Here is an 18,747-nt window from a genome sequence, read left to right on the forward strand (position 1 = left end):
CAAAACAGGCATTTGAAACAATGTGTTCAAACTCATACTCCATCTTATCCCCCTGTATTTTAACCACAACTTAACTTTTATAAAGCTGGAACAAAGTATATAATACCCTTTAGTTTATGGATTAAATTACATTTAAAGAACCATAATATCAATCTGGACCATCTGAAACAGTATCATTGTTCCCCTGTGCCTCCCTTTGATTTGAAAATGTCAACCTTTATTTTGATCCTTTCTCAGTATAAGAAAACAGATACTTATCCAAATGAATATCAACAGAAATACTTGGAGCTAAGAAGTTTATTTCCACTACACACAACTGCATCTACAGATGGATCAAATATTGTTAACAGTGTATCAGCAGCAGCAACAATAATGTACCTGAATTCCGGATCTTCACAGCTGAGGCTCAGGCATTACTACTTGCATTGAAAAATATTGAGAAGGGTTAAGTACAGAACTTTTTAATTGCCTCTGACTCACAGTTCTGTCTTTAAGTGCTTAACACTGTAAAGTATGACCACCCCATAACTGTTGAAATTGTAACTAAGCTAGACCATTTAAAGATGGAAAACTTTAATGTTATATTATGCTGGGTTCTGAGTCAGTAGATACGGCTGCCAGGAAAGCACATGAACTGGAAAAAACTTACTGTGAAATACCACCTTCTGTCCTCAGACCTTTAAATAACCTATACATCAAAAACAAATGGCAGAGGGAATGAGGCTTACAGTGGCCCCCCGGAACTTGCAGGGGGTTACGTTGTAAGACCCCCCCGCGAGTTCCAAAAATCTGCAAATCATGCAGATCATCAAACCAATTAAAATATTAGTAAACGATAACACAATTGAACACAACATACAGTTTTTAAATGAAGGTTGATAAGGTACCGTATTTTTCGGACTATAAGCCGCTACTTTTTTCCCACTTTTTGAACCCCGCGGCTTAAACAACGAAGCGGCTAATTTATGGATTTTTCCTGGGTTTTTCCCGGGTTCACAAACTTCAAGCCAAAAAACTGAGCGACATAACATTAGACCAATGACATTTCCGAACGGAAATGAAAAACGCACCTCATTTGTGTTCTAAGCTGCACGGCATCGGGAGAAAAACTTCCACCGGTGTTGATTTTTAAACGCACGACGATGCCAAAAGAAAAACTCCCCAGAGAAATACTGTAGTTGTGAAAGGAAGGAGGAAGACAGTGAACAATGACTTTCTTGGTAGGCTACTGTTTAGATACAAGTCGTTGTAACGCATTGAGTCTGGGTGATGGGAGAGCTCGCTAACTCCAGTTGCAACAGAAATCCTTTAAGCACAGACAGGTTTCCAAAACTTGTGCTTTTTTCTTGGCAACAGCGTTATGGGTTAGTCAAAGAAACTTAAAAATGAGTATCAGAAAATAATAAGGACATAATCCACAGTCTCACACGCACACACATGCAGTTATACCGAAAGAATGCAGTGACATGCTGTTCCCAAAATGCCGCTCTGCTCTTAAAGGAGCCACAACATATTTCACCCGTTACACCGTGTAACAAACACTGTCTTTCGGTAAAGCCTGTGTAAAGTTCATTTGGTTCAGGCTTATACACAGGTGCGGCTTATTTATGTTTAAAATAAATTTTTTTGTAAAATTCAGTGGGTGCGGCTTATATAAGGGTGCGCTTTATAGGCCGGAAATTACGGTAAAGTATGCTTTATTTATCACTTAAAATGAATAATACAATAATGTGTTTTTTAATGGAATTTTTTTGTGAAAACATAGTTTAAAATTGTATTCCTAACATTCTTGAACATTCGCTCCCGCTGCGGATTCCCGCGAATTTTAAGATAATCCGCAACTTGCTGTTAGTTAGGTTAGAAATGAGAACCCGCAAATTTTCTGAGCCGCAAGTTCTGAACTGTTTTGGGTTGACTGTATAAAAAAATAGTAGATTTTATGGAATAAGTCCTAGTAATAAAATGTGTTTTTTATAGGTTAAAATCAAGGCACGACCAAGTTGTCTACACTAGTTTCTGACTCAAGGCTTAATCATGCGTTTCCCTTATGTCTCTCTTGTTAGGTTTTCTTGACTATTAAACACATCTTGTTGGACTGTAACTTTTACGATACTACTAGGAAACGATTTTATTTAGAAACAGGTTTGCAATTTATCTTTCATAATGTATCGCCTGAATGTGTTTACATTTTTTTTTGTCTAATGTAAAGCTAAAATGTCTTATATAGTAATTTAAATGTAGTGGATGACCCTGAGTCTTCCATGTATATAGCCCTGATGCTAACAATGTGTTAAAGTTAAATAAACAAACCAACAAACTGTATGGGAAACGCCTCCAGAAATTATTGTCTGTAAACACGGTTTGCTGTGTCATCTACAAATGCAGGTTAAATCTCTATCATGCAAGCCATATGTAAACATGTTCCAGAAATGCTGCAGTCTTCTCTGGGATATTTTATTAATTGACTAAGGCAAAGTGGAAAAACTGTTCTGTGATCAGAAGAATCAAAATTTTACATTCTTTTTGGAAACTATGAATGCCACATTGAATCCTGTGTCAGGCACTAATGGTAAATAATTTTTCTCCCAATACATGTTGTAGAGATTATATTAAAAACTACTTCATATTTTCCCTAAATTATAGAATGGAAGAAATGGTAGTTTTCTCAGTTTAAACATTTGATATTTTTTTCTATGTTTTATTGTAAATAAAATATGGCTTTATGAGATTTGTAGATCACCACATTCTGTTTTTATTAAAATCTTTTCCCAACATTTTTGCCATTAGGACTGTATATAGCATTTTGTTTGCAGTAGATATGTGACATGAGTGTTGTGTTTCACTACAGGTGTCAGTTCCCCACATTTGAGCAGTGCCAGGAGTGGCTGAAGCGGCTTTCCCTGGTGACACGGCCACCCTCTCAGCTGGAGGAGCTTTTCTGTTTTGCGTTTTATGCTATTTCCATTAACTCCAACAGCAGTGAGAAGGAGCAGCACAATGAGCTCTGCAGACCAGGTCCTGCCCCCAAATATCATTTTCTATTGACTCCACTTACTGTAATTTTTTGTGCACTATTAATGCCATATTTTTACAGAATCTCTTAAGATTTTACAAATTTCATATGCTTTCATTATAAACATGACAAATGAAATCTAATTTTAAATGTTCAATAATTCAATGAGTATTAGACAGAATGTAGGAAAAACCTGAATTTAAGTTTTGCTCATTGGGCATATTTTATGTTATTTTGTACTTTAAGTGCTTTTAAGTGCCTCTTTGCCTTCTCCTCCTCTACACACATTTGTCACTGGTTAAACTGCTTTTCGCTTTACTAGGAGATCATGTTATCTCAGGGATTCACAGTGAGGTGGAACGGATGGGCTTTGATACACAGAATGCATGGAGGGTATCAGAGATCAATGATAAATACAAGTGAGTTGTTTATTAATTGTAATTAGAAAGTATTAGTTTTAACTGCTGCTCAGTCCATTTACTTCCACTCTATTTTTAGTGATGTTGTAACAAAAATCATGTGCATTGCTTTCTACTGTGTTATGACTATTGTTTTTCATATACATTTGGAGTAAGCTTTGTACTTCAGGGCATGCTATGATTAGGAAATGATCTACAATTATCTGATACTGGTGTCTTTTGTCTGGTGCTACCAGGCTGTGTTCCAGTTACCCACAGCTACTTATCGTGCCAGCCTGGATCACCGATAAGGAGCTGGAGAACGTGGCAAACTTCCGTGCCTGGAAGAGGTTTCCAACTGTGGTTTACAGGTTGGTCTTTGTGTAGTTGCTGGACAGAGCAAGAATGTCAATATATCAATATCATAGTTTTAGCCTTGAACATCTTACTTGTCTTGTGATCATCTGGGTTTCCTTCTAAACACTGTTATACTTTATTCACCAATATGGTGTTGTGTTGTGATAATTGAATTAAGTTTGTGCCATAAATATTTTGTTATAACAAACAGATCAAGTCTCTTAGAAGTACTTCATCTACATGAACATATTTCATGAAGTCTCAAATGTATTTGTTTCTTTTTTGGACCACCTGCAGGCACCAAAGCACAGGCGCAGTTATAGCACGCTGCAGCCAGCCAGAGGTCAGCTGGTGGGGCTGGAGGAATGGAGATGATGAGCACCTGGTGCAGTCTATTGCCAGAGCATGCATTGTGGACAGCAAATCACCAAAAACATTCATAAATCGCTCATTCTCCCGTGACTACCAAAAGGGATCTGATCTCTCAGATGTTGACTTTGGTTAGTTTCAAAACAATATTCTTTCAAAGCAATCATATAATTTTCCACCTGTAATTACATACAGTGAGGAAAATAAGTATTTGAACACCCTGCTATTTTGCAAGTTCTCCCACTTAGAAATCATGGAGGGGTCTGAAATTATCATCGTAGGTGCATGTCCACTGTGAGAGACATAATTAAAAAAAAAATAAAAATCCAGAAATCACAATGTATGATTTTTAATCTATTTATTTATATGATACAGCTGCAAATAAGTATTTAAACACCTGTCTATCAGCTTGAATTCTGACCCTCAAAGACCTGTTAGTCTGCCTTTAAAATGTCCACCTCCACTACATTTATTATCCTAAATTACATGCACCTGTTTGAGGTCGTTAGCTGCATAAAGACACCTGTCCACCCCATACAATCAGTAAGAATCCAACTACTAACATGGCCAAGACCAAAGAGCTGTCCAAAGACACTAGAGACAAAATTGTACACCTCCACAAGGCTGGAAAGGGCTACGGGGAAATTGCCAAGCAGCTTGGTGAAAAAAGGTCCACTGTTGGAGCAATCATTAGAAAATGGAAGAAGCTAAACATGACTGTCAATCTCCCTCGGACTGGGGCTCCATGCAAGATCTCACCTCGTGGGGTCTCAATGATCCTAAGGAAGGTGAGAAATCAGCCCAGAACTACACGGGAGGAGCTGGTCAATGACCTGAAAACAACCGGGGCCACCGTTTCCAAGGTTACTGTTGGTAATACACTAAGACGTCATGGTTTGAAATCATGCATGGCACGGAAGGTTCCCCTGCTTAAACCAGCACATGTCCAGGCACGTCTTAAGTTTGCCAATGACCATTTGGATGATCCAGAGGAGTCATGGAAGAAAGTCATGTGGTCAGATGAGACCAAAATAGAACTTTTGGTTCATAATTCCACTAAACGTGTTTGGAGGAAGAAGAATGATGAGTACCATCCCAAGAACACCATCCCTACTGTGAAGCATGGGGGTGGTAGCATCATGCTTTGGGGGTGTTTTTCTGCACATGGGACAGGGTGACTGCACTGTATTAAGGAGAGGATGACCGGGGCCATGTATTGCGAGATTTTGGGGAACAACCTCCTTCCCTCAGTTGGAGCATTGAAGATGGGTAGAGGCTGAGTCTTCCAACATGACAATGACCCGAAGCACTCAAACAGGATAACCAAGGAGTGGCTCTGTAAGAAGCATATCAAGGTTCTGGCATGGCCTAGCCAGTCTCCAGACCTAAACCTAATAGAGAATCTTTGGAGGGAGCTCAAACTCCGTGTTTCTCAGCAGCAGGCCAGAAACCTGACTGATCTAGAGAAGATCTGTGTGGAGGAGTGGGCCAAAATCCCTCCTGCAGTGTGTGCAAACCTGGTGAAAAACTACAGGAAACATTTGACCTCTGTAATTGCAAACACAGACTACTGTACCAAATATTAACTTTGTCTTTCTTAGGTGTTCAAATACTTATTTGCAGCTGTATCATACAAATAAATAGTTAAAAAAAATCATACATTGTGATTTCTGGATTTTTTTTTTTTTTAGATTGTCTCTCACAGTGGACATGCACCTACGATGACAATTTCAGACCCCTCCATGATTTCTAAGTGGGAGAACTTGCAAAATAGCAGGGTGTTCAAATACTTATTTTCCGCACTGTATATAGTCTTTATTCCCATTTTTGTCCTTTAGATTCCTCTATAACGAACAGTTCAGAGGTGGAATCCTTGACAATGCAACTTCAAAAGCTTCTGATTTTGGATGCAAGATCTTATGCTGCTGCAGTGGCTAACAGAGCCAAAGGAGGAGGCTGTGAGTGTCCAGGTAAAAATATTTCCTGCTAAACGAAAAGATACAAAAATTAACAAAATTCAGTGCTTTTCAATTTAATTTAATGTAACACTGCAGGGGTTAACAAATTATATATTCATTATTTATCGGAAGGCAAGTGAAAGTTGCAATGTGATTTTCCAGTTCTGTGTTTTGGTTCTTTGCAAAGCTAACTGTTAACTGCTATATCATCTTTTTTCTTACTCTAGAATACTACCCTAACTGTGAAGTGTTCTTCATGGGCATGGCTAACATCCATGCCATTCGCAAGAGTTTCCAGGCTCTGCGATTCCTCTGTGCCCAGATGCCTGATCCTGCCAAGTAAGTTTTTTTAATCTATTGTTATTTCTGATGAATGAAATTGAACTATAAACTTAAAACATTTATACCAGTGGTGCTCACACTTTTTCAGCTTGCAAGCTACTTTTAAAATAAAGATATATATATATATATATGTATGTATATGTATGTATGTATATATATGTATGTATATGTATGTATGTATATATATGTATGTATATATATGTATGTATATGTATGTATGTATATATATGTATGTATATATATGTATGTATATGTATGTATATATATGTATGTATATATATATGTATGTATATGTATGTATATATGTATATGTATGTATATATATGTATGTATATATATATATGTATGTATGTATATATATGTATGTATGTATGTATGTATGTATGTATGTATGTATGTATGTATGTATATATATATATATATATATATATATATATATATATATATATATATATATATATATATATATATATATATATGTATGTATATATATATATATATATATATATATATATATATGTATGTATATATATATGTATACATATGTATACATATATATATATATATACACACACACACACACACACAGGCGTTCAAAATTAGAGAACAGTTTATAAACAATTGAACAATTCTGAAATAATGTCATCTCCACTGCTCAACAGTTGAAGGAGTTTTTGTCCTGTCTATACCATGCTTCCAGAACACCTTTTCCACAAAATTACTAAGGCATTTAAAAAAAAAAAAATAATTTTGCAGAAAAAACACTGATTAAAATTAGAGAACAACAATGACTATAGCAGGGAAAAAGATTACAACAATATTTTCTGAAGGTTACAACAGTCAGCAATTAGTAGGAAGTGTACAGGCCTCTGCTCTGAATGACTTCAGCACATCTGCGGCCACAGGACAGCACTATTCTCTCACACTGCTCTGGTGTGATTTTGGTCCACTCTTCTTCCAGTCTCCTTAACAGTTCGGTGACTGTAGTGGGTTTCTTGGCCATAACTTTGTCACCAAGGATTTTCCAGAGGTTATCTAGGGTTGAGATCAGGACTCTGGGCAGGCCATGTCAATATTTCAATGTTTTCAGTTGCAAGGAACTGCTTTACCTGTTTTGCTGTGTGACATGGAGCGTTGTCCTGCATGAACACTGCGGGCTGATTGGGTGATGAACGCAGGGAAGGAACCATATGTTGTTGAAGAAGGTTCTGATAAACATTTGCATTCACTCTGCCATGTAGCTGTATAAGAGGCCCAACTACTGCTGCAGAAAACATGCCCCAAACCATGACACTTCCTCCTCCACTTTTCACTGACTTCTTTACACACTTTGGGTTCAGTCTTTCTCCAGTTTGTCGCCGAACATAATGTTTCCCATAGGACCCAAATAAATTAAACTTGCTTTCATCACTGAAGTGAACTTTGGACCAGTTCTCCACTGTCCACACAACATGCTTAGTCTAGCCTTTTGATTCTTTCTGCTAATGAGAGGTTTGGTCACTGCAGAGTGGGCTTTCAGTCCAAATGCTCTTAAACGTCGAGACACTGTATGACGAGACAGATCCTTACCCTGTTCAGCGCTGAACTGGTGAGCAATTCCAGCTGCAGTGTGGAAACGATTGCCCATTGAGATCCTCCGCAGTGTCCTGTCCTCTCTTGTATTTGTCTTCTGTAGACGACCAGCCTTCTTGGCGGACTTGAATGAGTTTGTGATGTTGTAAAGATTCAATATTCTTGAAATCACAGATTTGGAATGACCAACTTGTCTTGCTATGGCTGAAAGGGTCACTTTCGAACGGCCCACCATTTAGTGGTGTCAGTAAAACTGGAAGTTAGGCTGGCAGTTAAATAGGGGTTGACAGATAATCAAGGAAATTAAGACCAGGTACCAAATTAACACCAATAACTGGGAGGTATCTGAAAGTGTTCTCTAATTTTGATCAGTGTGTTTTCTGCAAAATAATGTTTTTTTTTTTTTTAATGCCTTAGTTATTTTGTGGAAAAGGTGTTCTGGTAGCATGGTATAAACAGGACAAAAACTCCTTCAACTGTTGAGCAGTGAAGATGACATTATTTCAGAATTGTTCAATTGTTTATAAATTGTTCTCTATTTTTGATCGTGTGTGTGTGTGTGTGTGTGTGTGTGTGTGTGTGTGTGTGTGTGTGTGTGTGTGTGTGTGTGTGTATGTATGTATGTATGTATATATATATATATATATATATATATATATATATATATATATATATATATATATATATATATATATATATATATATATATATATATACATATATACACACAGTGAGGAAAATAAGTATTTGAACACCCTGCTATTTTGCAAGTTCTCCCACTTAGAAATCATGGAGGGGTCTGAAATTGTCATCGTAGGTGATTGTCCACTGTGAGAGACATAATCAAAAAAAAAAATCCAGAAATCACAATGTATGATTTTTTAACTATTTTTTTGTATGATACAGCTGCAAATAAGTATTTGAACACCTGAGAAAGTCAATGTTAATATTTGGTACAGGAGCCTTTGTTTGCAATTACAGAGTTCAAACGTTTCCTGTAGTTTTTCACCAGGTTTGCACACACTGCAGGAGGGATTTTGTCCCACTCCTCCACACAGATCTTCTCTAGATCAGTCAGGTTTGTGGCCTGTCGCTGAGAAACACGGAGTTTCAGCTCCCTCCAAAGATTCTCTATTCGGTTTAGGTCTGGAGACTGGCTAGGCCATGCCAGAACCTTGATATGCTTCTTCCAGAGCCACTCCTTGGTTATCCTGGCTGTGTGCTTCGGGTCATTGTCATGTTGGAAGACCCAGCCTCGACCCATCTTCAATGCTCTAACTGAGGGAAGGAGGTTGTTCCCCAAAATCTCGCAATACATGGCCCCGGTCATCCTCTCCTTAATACAGTGCAGTCACCCTGTCCCATGTGCAGAAAAACACCCCCAAAGCATGATGCTACCACCCCCATGCTTCACAATAGGGATGGTGTTCTTGGGATGGTACTCATCATTCTTCTTCCTCCAAACACGTTTAGTGGAATTATGACCCAAAAGTTCTATTTTGGTCTCATCTGACCACATGACTTTCTCCCATGACTCCTCTGGATCATCCAAATGGTCATTGGCAAACTTAAGATGTGCCTGGACATGTGCTGGTTTAAGCAGGGGAACCTTCCGTGCCATGCATGATTTCAAACCATGACGTCTTAGTGTATTACCAACAGTAGCCTTGGAAATGGTGGTCCCAGCTCTTTTCAGGTCATTGACCAGCTCCTCCCGTGTAGTTCTGGGCTGATTTCTTACCTTCCTTAGGATCATTGAGACCCCACGAGGTGAGATCTTGCATGGAGCCCCAGTCCGAGGGAGATTGACAGTCATGTTTAGCTTCTTCCATTTTCTAATGATTGCTCCAACAGTGGACCTTTTTTCACCAAGCTGCTTGGCAATTTCCCCGTAGCCCTTTCCAGCCTTGTGAAGGTGTACAATTTTGTCTCTTGTGTATTTGGACAGCTCTTTGGTCTTGGTCATGTTAGTAATTGGAGTCTTACTGATTGAATGGGGTGGACAGGTGTCTTTATGCAGCTAACGACCTCAAACAGGTGCATCTAATTTAGGATAATAAATGTAGTGGCGGTGGACATTTTAAAGGCAGACTAACAGGTCTTTGAGGGTCAGAATTCTAGCTGATAGACAGGTGTTCAAATACTTATTTGCAGCTGTATCATACAAATAAATAGTTTATAACTATTTTAAACTATTAAAATAGGATTTTTTTTTAGATTATGTCTCTCACAGTGGACATGCACCTACGATGACAATTTCAGACCCCTTCATGATTTCTAAGTGGGAGAACTTGCAAAATAGCAGCGTGTTCAAATACTTATTTTCCTCACTGTATATATATATATATATATATATATATATATATATATATATATATATATATATATATATATATATATATATATACACACACACATACAGTACAGACCAAAAGTTTGGACACACCTTCTCATTCAAAGAGTTTTCTTTATTTTCATGACTATGAAAATTGTAGAGTCACACTGAAGGCATCAAGGGCTATTTGACCAAGAAGGAGAGTGATGGGGTGCTGCGCCAGATGACCTGGCCTCCACAGTCACCGGACCTGAACCCAATCGAGATGGTTTAGGGGTGTGCTGGACCGCAGAGTGAAGGCAAAAGGGCCAACAAGTGCCAAGTATCTCTCGAGGAACTCCTTCAAGACTGTTGGAAGACCATTTCAGGTGACTACCTCTTGAAGCTCATCAAGAGAATGCCAAGAGTGTGCAAAGCAGTAATCAAAGCAAAAGGTGGCTACTTTGAAGAACCTAGAATATGACATTTTTCAGTTGTTTCACACATTTTTGTTATGTATATAATTTCATATATAATTCCCCATTAGTTAATTCATAGTTTTGATGCCCTCAGTGTGAATCTACAATTTTCATTGTCATGAAAATAAAGAAAACTCTTTGAATGAGAAGGTGTGTCCAAACTTTTGGTCTGTACTGTGTGTGTATATATATATATATATATATATATATATATATATATATATAATTCCAAAAAGTTGGGAATGCAATGATGTGGATATTTCAAATTTCAATATTTTATTCACAATACAACATAGATGACATTTTAAATGTTTAAACTAAGAAAAGATGTTGTAATTGATGCAGTATGTGGTCTGGCATTGTCATGTTGGAAAATGCAAGGTCTTCCCTGAAAGAGGCCACGTCTGGATGGGAGTATATGTTGTTCTAGAATTCGGATATACCTTTCAGCATTGATGTTGCCTTTCCAGATGTGTAAGCTGCCTATGCAACACGCACTCATGCAACCCCATACCATCAGATATGCAGGCTTCTGAACTGAGCGCTGATAACAACTTGGGCTGTCCTTATCCTCTTTAGTACGGATGACATGGAGTACCAGTTTTCCAAAAATAACTTCAAATTTTGAATCGTCTGACCATAGAACAGGTTTTTACTTTGCCACAGTCCATTTTAAATGAACCTTGGCCCAGAGAAAACGCCTGCGCTTCTTGATCATGTTTAGATATGGCTTATTTTTTGACCTATAGAGTTTAGCGATGGATTGTGTTCACCAACAATGTTTTCTGGAGGTATTCCTGAGCCAATGTTGTGATTTCCATTACAGTAGCATTCCTGTATGTGATGCAGTGCCGTCTAAGGGCCCGAAGATCACGGGCATCCAGTATGGTTTTCCGGCCTTGACCCTTACGCACAGAGATTGTTCCAGATTTTCTAAATCTTTGGATGATATTATGCACTGTAGATGATGATGATAACTTCAAACTCTTTGCAATGTCTCTCTGAGAAAGTCCTTTTTGATATTGCTCCACTATTTTTCGCCACAGCATTGGGGGAATTGGTGATCCTCTGCCCATCTTGACTTCTGAGAGACACTGACACGCTGAGAGGCACTTTTTATACCCAATCATGTTGCCAATTGACCTAATAAGTTGCAAATTGGTCCTCCAGCTGTTCCTATATATTTATATATATATGGGAACAGCTGGAGGACCAATTTGCAACAATTGGCAACATGATTGAGTGCCTTGCGAAAGTATTCGGCCCCCTTAACCTTTGCGACCTTTTGCCACATTTCAGGCTTCAAACATAAAGATATAAAACTGTAATTTTTTGTGAAGAATCAACAACAAGTGGGACACAATCATGAAGTGGAACGAAATGTATTGGATATTTCAAACATTTTTAACAAATAAAAAACTGAAAAATTGGGCGTGCAAAATTATTCAGCCCCCTTACTTTCAGTGCAGCAAACTCTCTCCAGAAGTTCAGTGAGGATCTCTGAATGATTAAATGTTGACCTAAATGACTAACGATGATAAATAGAATCCACCTGTGTGTAATCAAGTCTCCGTATAAATGCACCTGCACTGTGATAGTCTCAGAGGTCCGTTTAAAGCGCAGAGAGCATCATGAAGAACAAGGAACACACCAGGCAGGTCCGAGATACTGTTGTGGAGAAGTTTAAAGCCGGTTTTGGATACAAAAAGATTTCCCAAGCTTTAGACATCCCAAGGAGCACTGTGCAAGCGATAATATTGAAATGGAAGGAGTATCAGACCACTGCAAATCTACCAAGACCTGGCTGTCCCTCTAAACTTTCAGCTCATACAAGGAGAAGACTGATTAGAGATGCAGCCAAAAGGCCCACTCTGGATGAACTGCAGAGATCTACAGCTGAGGTGGGAGACTCTGTCCATAGGACAACAATCAGTCGTATACTGCACAAATCTGGCCTTTATGGAAGAGTGGCAAGAAGAAAGCCATTTCTTGAAGATATCCATAAAAAGTGTCGTTTAAAGTTTGCCACAAGCCACCTGGGAGACACACCAAACATGTGGAAGAAGGTGCTCTGGTCAGATGAAACCAAAATCTAACTTTTTGGCAACAATGCAAAACGTTATGTTTGGCGTAAAAGCAACACAGCTCATCACCCTGAACACACCATCCCCACTGTCAAACATGGTGGTGGCAGCATCATGGTTTGGGCCTGCTTTTCTTCAGCAGGGACAGGGACGATGGTTAAAATTGATGGGAAGATGGATGGAGCCAAATACAGGACCATTCTGGAAGAAAACCGGATGGAGTCTGCAAAAGACCTGAGACTGGGGCGGAGATTTGTCTTCCAACAAGACAATGATCCGAAACATAAAGCAAAATCTACAATGGAATGGTTCACAAATAAACATATCCAGGTGTTAGAATGGCCAAGTCAAAGTCCAGACTTGAATCCAATCGAGAATCTGTGGAAAGAACTGAAAACTGCTGTTCACAAATGCTCTCCATCCAACCTCACTGAGCTCGAGCTGTTTTGTAAGGAGGAATGGGCAAAACTTATAAAGACATACCCCAAGCGACTAACAGCTGTAATCGCAGCAAAAGGTGGCGCTACAAAGTATTAACTTAAGGGGGCTGAATAATTTTGCACGCCTAATTTTTCAGTTTTTTTATTTGTTAAAAATTTTTTAAATATCCAATACATTTCGTTCCACTTCATGATTGTGTCCCACTTGTTGTTGATTCTTCACAAAAAATTACAGTTTTATATCTTTGTTTGAAGCCTGAAATGTGGCAAAAGGACAAAGTTCAAGGGGGCTGAATACTTTCGCAAGGCACTGTATATATATATATACTTGAAAATAAAGAAAACTCTTTGAATAAGAAGGTGTGTCCAAACTTTTGGTCTGTACTGTATATATATATATATATATACACACACACACAGTACAGACCAAAAGTTTGGACACACCTTCTCATTCAAAGAGTTTTCTTTATTTTCATGACTATGAAAATTATAGATTCACACTAAAGGCATCAAAACTATGAATTAACACATGTGGAATTATATAAATAACAAAAAAGTGTGAAACAACTGAAAAATGTCATATTCTAGGTTCTTCAAAGTAGCCACCTTTTGCTTTGATTACTGCTTTGCACACTCTTGGCATTCTCTTGATGAGCTTCAAGAGGTAGTCACCTGAAATGGTCTTCCAACAGTCTTGAAGGAGTTCCCAGAGATGCTTGGCACTTGTTGGCCCTTTTGCCTTCACTCTGCGGTCCAGCTCACCCCTAAACCATCTCGATTGGGTTCAGGTCCGGTGACTGTGAAGGCCAGGTCATCTGGCGCAGCACCCCATCACTCTACTTCTTGGTCAAATAGCCCTTACACAGCCTGGAGGTGTGTTTGGGGTCATTGTCCTGTTGAAAAATAAATGATGGTCCAACTAAAAGCAAACCGGATGGAATAGCATGCCGCTGCAAGATGCTGTGGTAGCCATGCTGGTTCAGTATGCCTTCAATTTTGAATAAATCCCCAACAGTGTCACCAGCAAAGTACCCCCACACCATCACACCTCCTCCTCCATACTTCACGGTGGGAACCAGGCATGTAGAGTCCATCCGTTCACCTTTTCTGCGTCGCACAAAGACATGGAGGTTGGAACCAAAGATCTCAAATTTAGACTTATCAGACCAAAGCACAGATTTCCACTGGTCTAATGTACATTCCTTGTGTTCTTAAGCCCAAACAAGTCTCTTCTGCTTGTTGCCTTTCTTTAGCAGTGGTTTTCTAGCAGATATTCTACCATGAAGGCCTGATTCACACAGTCTCCTCTTAACAGTTGTTGTAGAGATGTGTCTGCTGCTAGAACTCTGTGTGCCATTGACCTGGTCTCTAATCTGAGCTGCTGTTAACCTGCGATTTCTGAGGCTGGTGATGAACTTATCCTCTGCAGCAGAGGTGACTATTGGTCTTCCTTTCCTGGGGCGGTCCGCATGTGAGCCAGTTTCTTTGTAGCGCTTGATGGTTTTTGTGACTGCACTTGGGGACACTATCAAAGTTTTCCCAATGTTTCGGACTGACTGACCTTCATTTCTTAAAGTAATGATGGCCACTCGTTTTTCTGTACTTAGCTGCTTTTTTCTTGCCATAATACAAATTCTAACATTTATTCTAACATATATCTATTCAGTAGGACTATCAGCTGTGTATCCACCTGACTTCTGCACAACACAACTGATGGTCCCAACCCCATTTATAAGGCAAGAAATCACACTTATTAAACCTGACAGGGCACACCTGTGAAGTGAAAACCATTTCAGGTGACTGCTTTGCACACTCTTGGCATTCTCTTGATGAGCTTCAAGAGGTAGCTCATAAGAGAATGCCAAGAGTGTGCAAAGCAGTAATCAAAGCAAAAGGTGGCTACTTTGAAGAACCTAGAATATGACATATTTTCAGTTGTTTCACACATTTTTGTTATGTATATAATTCCATATATAATTCCACATGTGTTAATTCATAGTTTTGATGCCTTCAGTGTGAATCTACAATTTTCATAGTCATGAAAATAAAGAAAACTCTTTGAATGAGAAGGTGTGTCCAAACTTTTGGTCTGTACTGTATATATATATATATATATATATATATATATATATATATATATATATATATATATACATATATATATATATATACATACACACACACATACATCTACAGTGGTGTGAAAAAGTGTTTGCCCCCCAAACCTAATAACTGGTTGGACCACATTGTAAATCAGGGTTTTCGAGCATAAAATACCTTTTTAAGGTCATGTCACATCATCTCAGTAGGATTCAGGTCAGGACTTTGACTAGGCCACTCCAAAGTCTTCATTTTGGTTTTCTTCAGCCATTCAGAGGTGGACTTGCTGGTGTGTTTTGTATCATTGTACTGCTGCTGCAGAACCCAAGTTCGCTTCAGCTTGAGGTTACGAACAAATGGCCGGATTTTTTGGGAAACAGCAGAATTCATGGTTCCATTTATCACAGCAAGTCTTACAGGTCCTGAAGCAGCAAAACAGCCCCAGACAATCACACTACCGCCATATTTTACTGTTGTTCTTTTTTGGAAATGTGATGTTATTTTACGCCAGACGTAATGTGACACACTTTACAAAAGGTTAAACTTTTGTCTCGTCAGTCCACAGAGTCTTTTTCCAAAAGTCTTGGGGATCATCAAGATGTGTTCTGGCAAAACTAAGACAAACCTTTGTTCTTTTTGCTTAGTAGCGGTATTTGTCTTTGAACTCTGCCATGCAGACCATTTTTGCCCAGTATCTTTCTTATGGTGGAGTCATGAACACTGACCTTAACTGAGGCAAGTGGGGCCTGCAGTTCCTTGGATGTTGTTGTGGGGTCTTTTGTGACCTCTTGGATGAGTCGTCGCTGTGCTCTTGGGGTAATTTTGGTCGGCCGGCCACTCCTGGGAAGGTGTTCCACTGTTCCATGTTTTTGCCATTTGTGAATACTGGCTCTCACTTTGGTTTGCTGGAGTCTCAAAGCTTTAGAAATGGCTTTATAACCTTTTTCAGACTGATGATCTCGGCATAATGTCTAGCTTTTGAGGATCTTTTGGTCTACTTCACTTTGTCAGGCAGTCCTATTTAAGAGATTTCTTGATTGCAAACAGGTGCGGCAGTAATCAGGCCTGGGTGTGGCTAGAGAAATTTAACTCAGGTGTGATAAACCACAGTTTTAACAGGGGGGCAAACACATTTTCACACCACTGTATAACGTGTGTGGTTTATTATTATTAGCATTTGTCAACATCAGCAGGTAATTTTTTTCTTAAACAATTATAAATAAAATGATTGGTTATATAAAATATAAAATAATGTTTAATAATATATTTTATACAAATAAATTAGAGTACATTGAATTTGTTGGCAGCTATTTAGACAATAATGTCTGTATGTTGATTTTTCAGAGGAAAGTAAATATATGCTACTTTACAAGATACTCATTGACTCCACTAAAATATATAATTTTTTTTTTTCGTATAGTATTGTCCCTTAAGAAGATATAGTAAAATGGTTATATACCTGTATGTTGTATGTTGCTTAAAGAACATTCGGAACACGGCGCAGAGAGACACTGCTTGAGAGGGGTCCCTTTTCACTGTTGCATTATAGATAGATAGATAGATTGATAGATCGATCCACAAACATAGGCAATAAGGCATGCAATAAATACAAAAAACCTCAAAATTTTAAGGTACGTTGATAAATCTGTGCAAGTTAAATGTCTGTGTATTATGTGCACCCCCCAAGTTGAATTAAAGAGACGCATGGCATGGGGAGGAACAACTTCCTCAGTCTGTCAGAGGAGCAGGGCAGTGACAGCAACCTGTCATTGAAGCTGCTCCTCTGCCTGCAGATGATGCTGTGCAGTAGTTGCAGTGGATTGTCCATGATTGATAGAAGCCTGCTCACCGCCTGTCTCTCTGCCACTGATGTCAAGCTGTCCAGCGCTGAACCCACAACCGAGCCTGCCTTCAAACGCAAACGAGTGTGGTGCGGGACAAGATTTGATGGGTGAATGCAGGTGCGGGCGATAAAGTACTCGTGTGTGTGGGTTGCAGAAGAATAAAATTATTCGCGGGACTCCTGCAAAATAGTCTTACAAATATTTGTGTAAATATAAATTATTTAATAAATATAAATTACTAAAAACAAGTCAACTTATTTATCTACTGCACAAAAGCAACAATGTAATGTAATGTAAACCTCTAATACTAGTGTGAAATATTTCTGCAATATTCACTCATCATAATGGTAAAATAGGGCGTTCCAAGTCAATCTAGTACAGTATTACCTCTCTCAATCAGTAGAAAATGTGGTTAATACCCAGTCATGCATGAAAAAAATGCAGTCATATACTGTGAAACCGGTATTATCTTGAAAAATACTGTGATATGCATTTTTGGTCATACATATATATCCATATCTATATATATGGATAAAAACTTGTTGAAAGATCAGGTTGTGAATCAGAAGAAAATGTGATTAGGAAGGAAAAGAAATAAAAATACATGGATTAGGTAATGGTACAAATTAATGTTCAAATAAATGGATATGTGATAAGCCAGTGACCACCGCTGGCTTAATAATCAGGAAATAGAAGCTGCACCACACCACCCAGGCACTGCCAAGAAAAGCCTGTCCCACAAAACTTAGAGCTCTAACAGGATGAAGACTTGATTCTGTGATGAGTTCTGTGGTCAGATGAGACAAAGACCAAATTTTAAGCAGAAGCAGTGTGTGTTGCCCAATCATTAACACTTCCTATGCCTCAAGACACACCATCCCTCTAGAGAAATATGGCGGCATTGTGCTTCGGGGGGGGGATGCTTCTCATTACAGGAACTGGGCAACTTGTTATATTATAAGAACCTGCTTACTTCTGCTAAAAACTAAAGGTTGGGTGGTAGTGAAACAGGTTTATGCCAGGCCATGTAATGTTGTTTCATTAAAAAGGTAGAAAAATAAATTCCATGCTTCCATTTTTTGGCAGATGTTTATGGAATTCCCACAGTTCGTTCTCCACATACTTTTGGCATAGCAAGTGTATGTATTATGCCTCTGTTTTTTGTGTCTTTAGCTGGTTATCTGCTCTGGAAAGCACAAAGTGGCTGCAACATTTGTCTCTTCTGCTGAAGGCTGCTTCATTAGTGGTAACTGCTGTGGATCGTGACCACAGGCCTGTGCTAGTGCATTGCTCAGATGGTTGGGATCGCACTCCACAGATAGTGGCACTTTCCAAACTTCTGTTGGACCCTTATTACCGCACAGTAGAGGTGAGCTATATGTCAGATGTGTACGGAATCTAGACTTGAAAACCATTTAGTTCAGTTGATTATAAGTTTTAAGAGCTTATGGTTTGCTAACTCCGCTATCTGACTCCA

The 18,747-nt window shown here is 38.7% G+C and overlaps 1 protein-coding gene across 3 annotated transcripts in view; it reads left to right on the forward strand.

The window, feature by feature from the left end:
• The window catches only part of mtmr3 (myotubularin related protein 3), a 54,480-nt gene that overhangs the window by 23,421 nt on the left and 12,312 nt on the right, over window positions 1-18,747 (forward strand). For all 3 annotated transcript variants that reach the window (XM_083554415.1, XM_083554416.1, XM_083554417.1), the window contains exons 6-12: window positions 2,849-3,015; window positions 3,336-3,432; window positions 3,669-3,782; window positions 4,066-4,268; window positions 5,976-6,107; window positions 6,323-6,434; window positions 18,444-18,639. In XM_083554415.1, coding sequence (XP_083410541.1) covers window positions 2,849-3,015; window positions 3,336-3,432; window positions 3,669-3,782; window positions 4,066-4,268; window positions 5,976-6,107; window positions 6,323-6,434; window positions 18,444-18,639 — 1,021 coding nt within the window. The remainder of the gene's footprint in view (window positions 1-2,848; window positions 3,016-3,335; window positions 3,433-3,668; window positions 3,783-4,065; window positions 4,269-5,975; window positions 6,108-6,322; window positions 6,435-18,443; window positions 18,640-18,747) is intronic.

This window comes from Silurus aristotelis, assembly GCF_946808225.1.
Source record: "Silurus aristotelis genome assembly, chromosome: 11".
Taxonomy (NCBI): Eukaryota; Metazoa; Chordata; class Actinopteri; order Siluriformes; family Siluridae; genus Silurus; species Silurus aristotelis.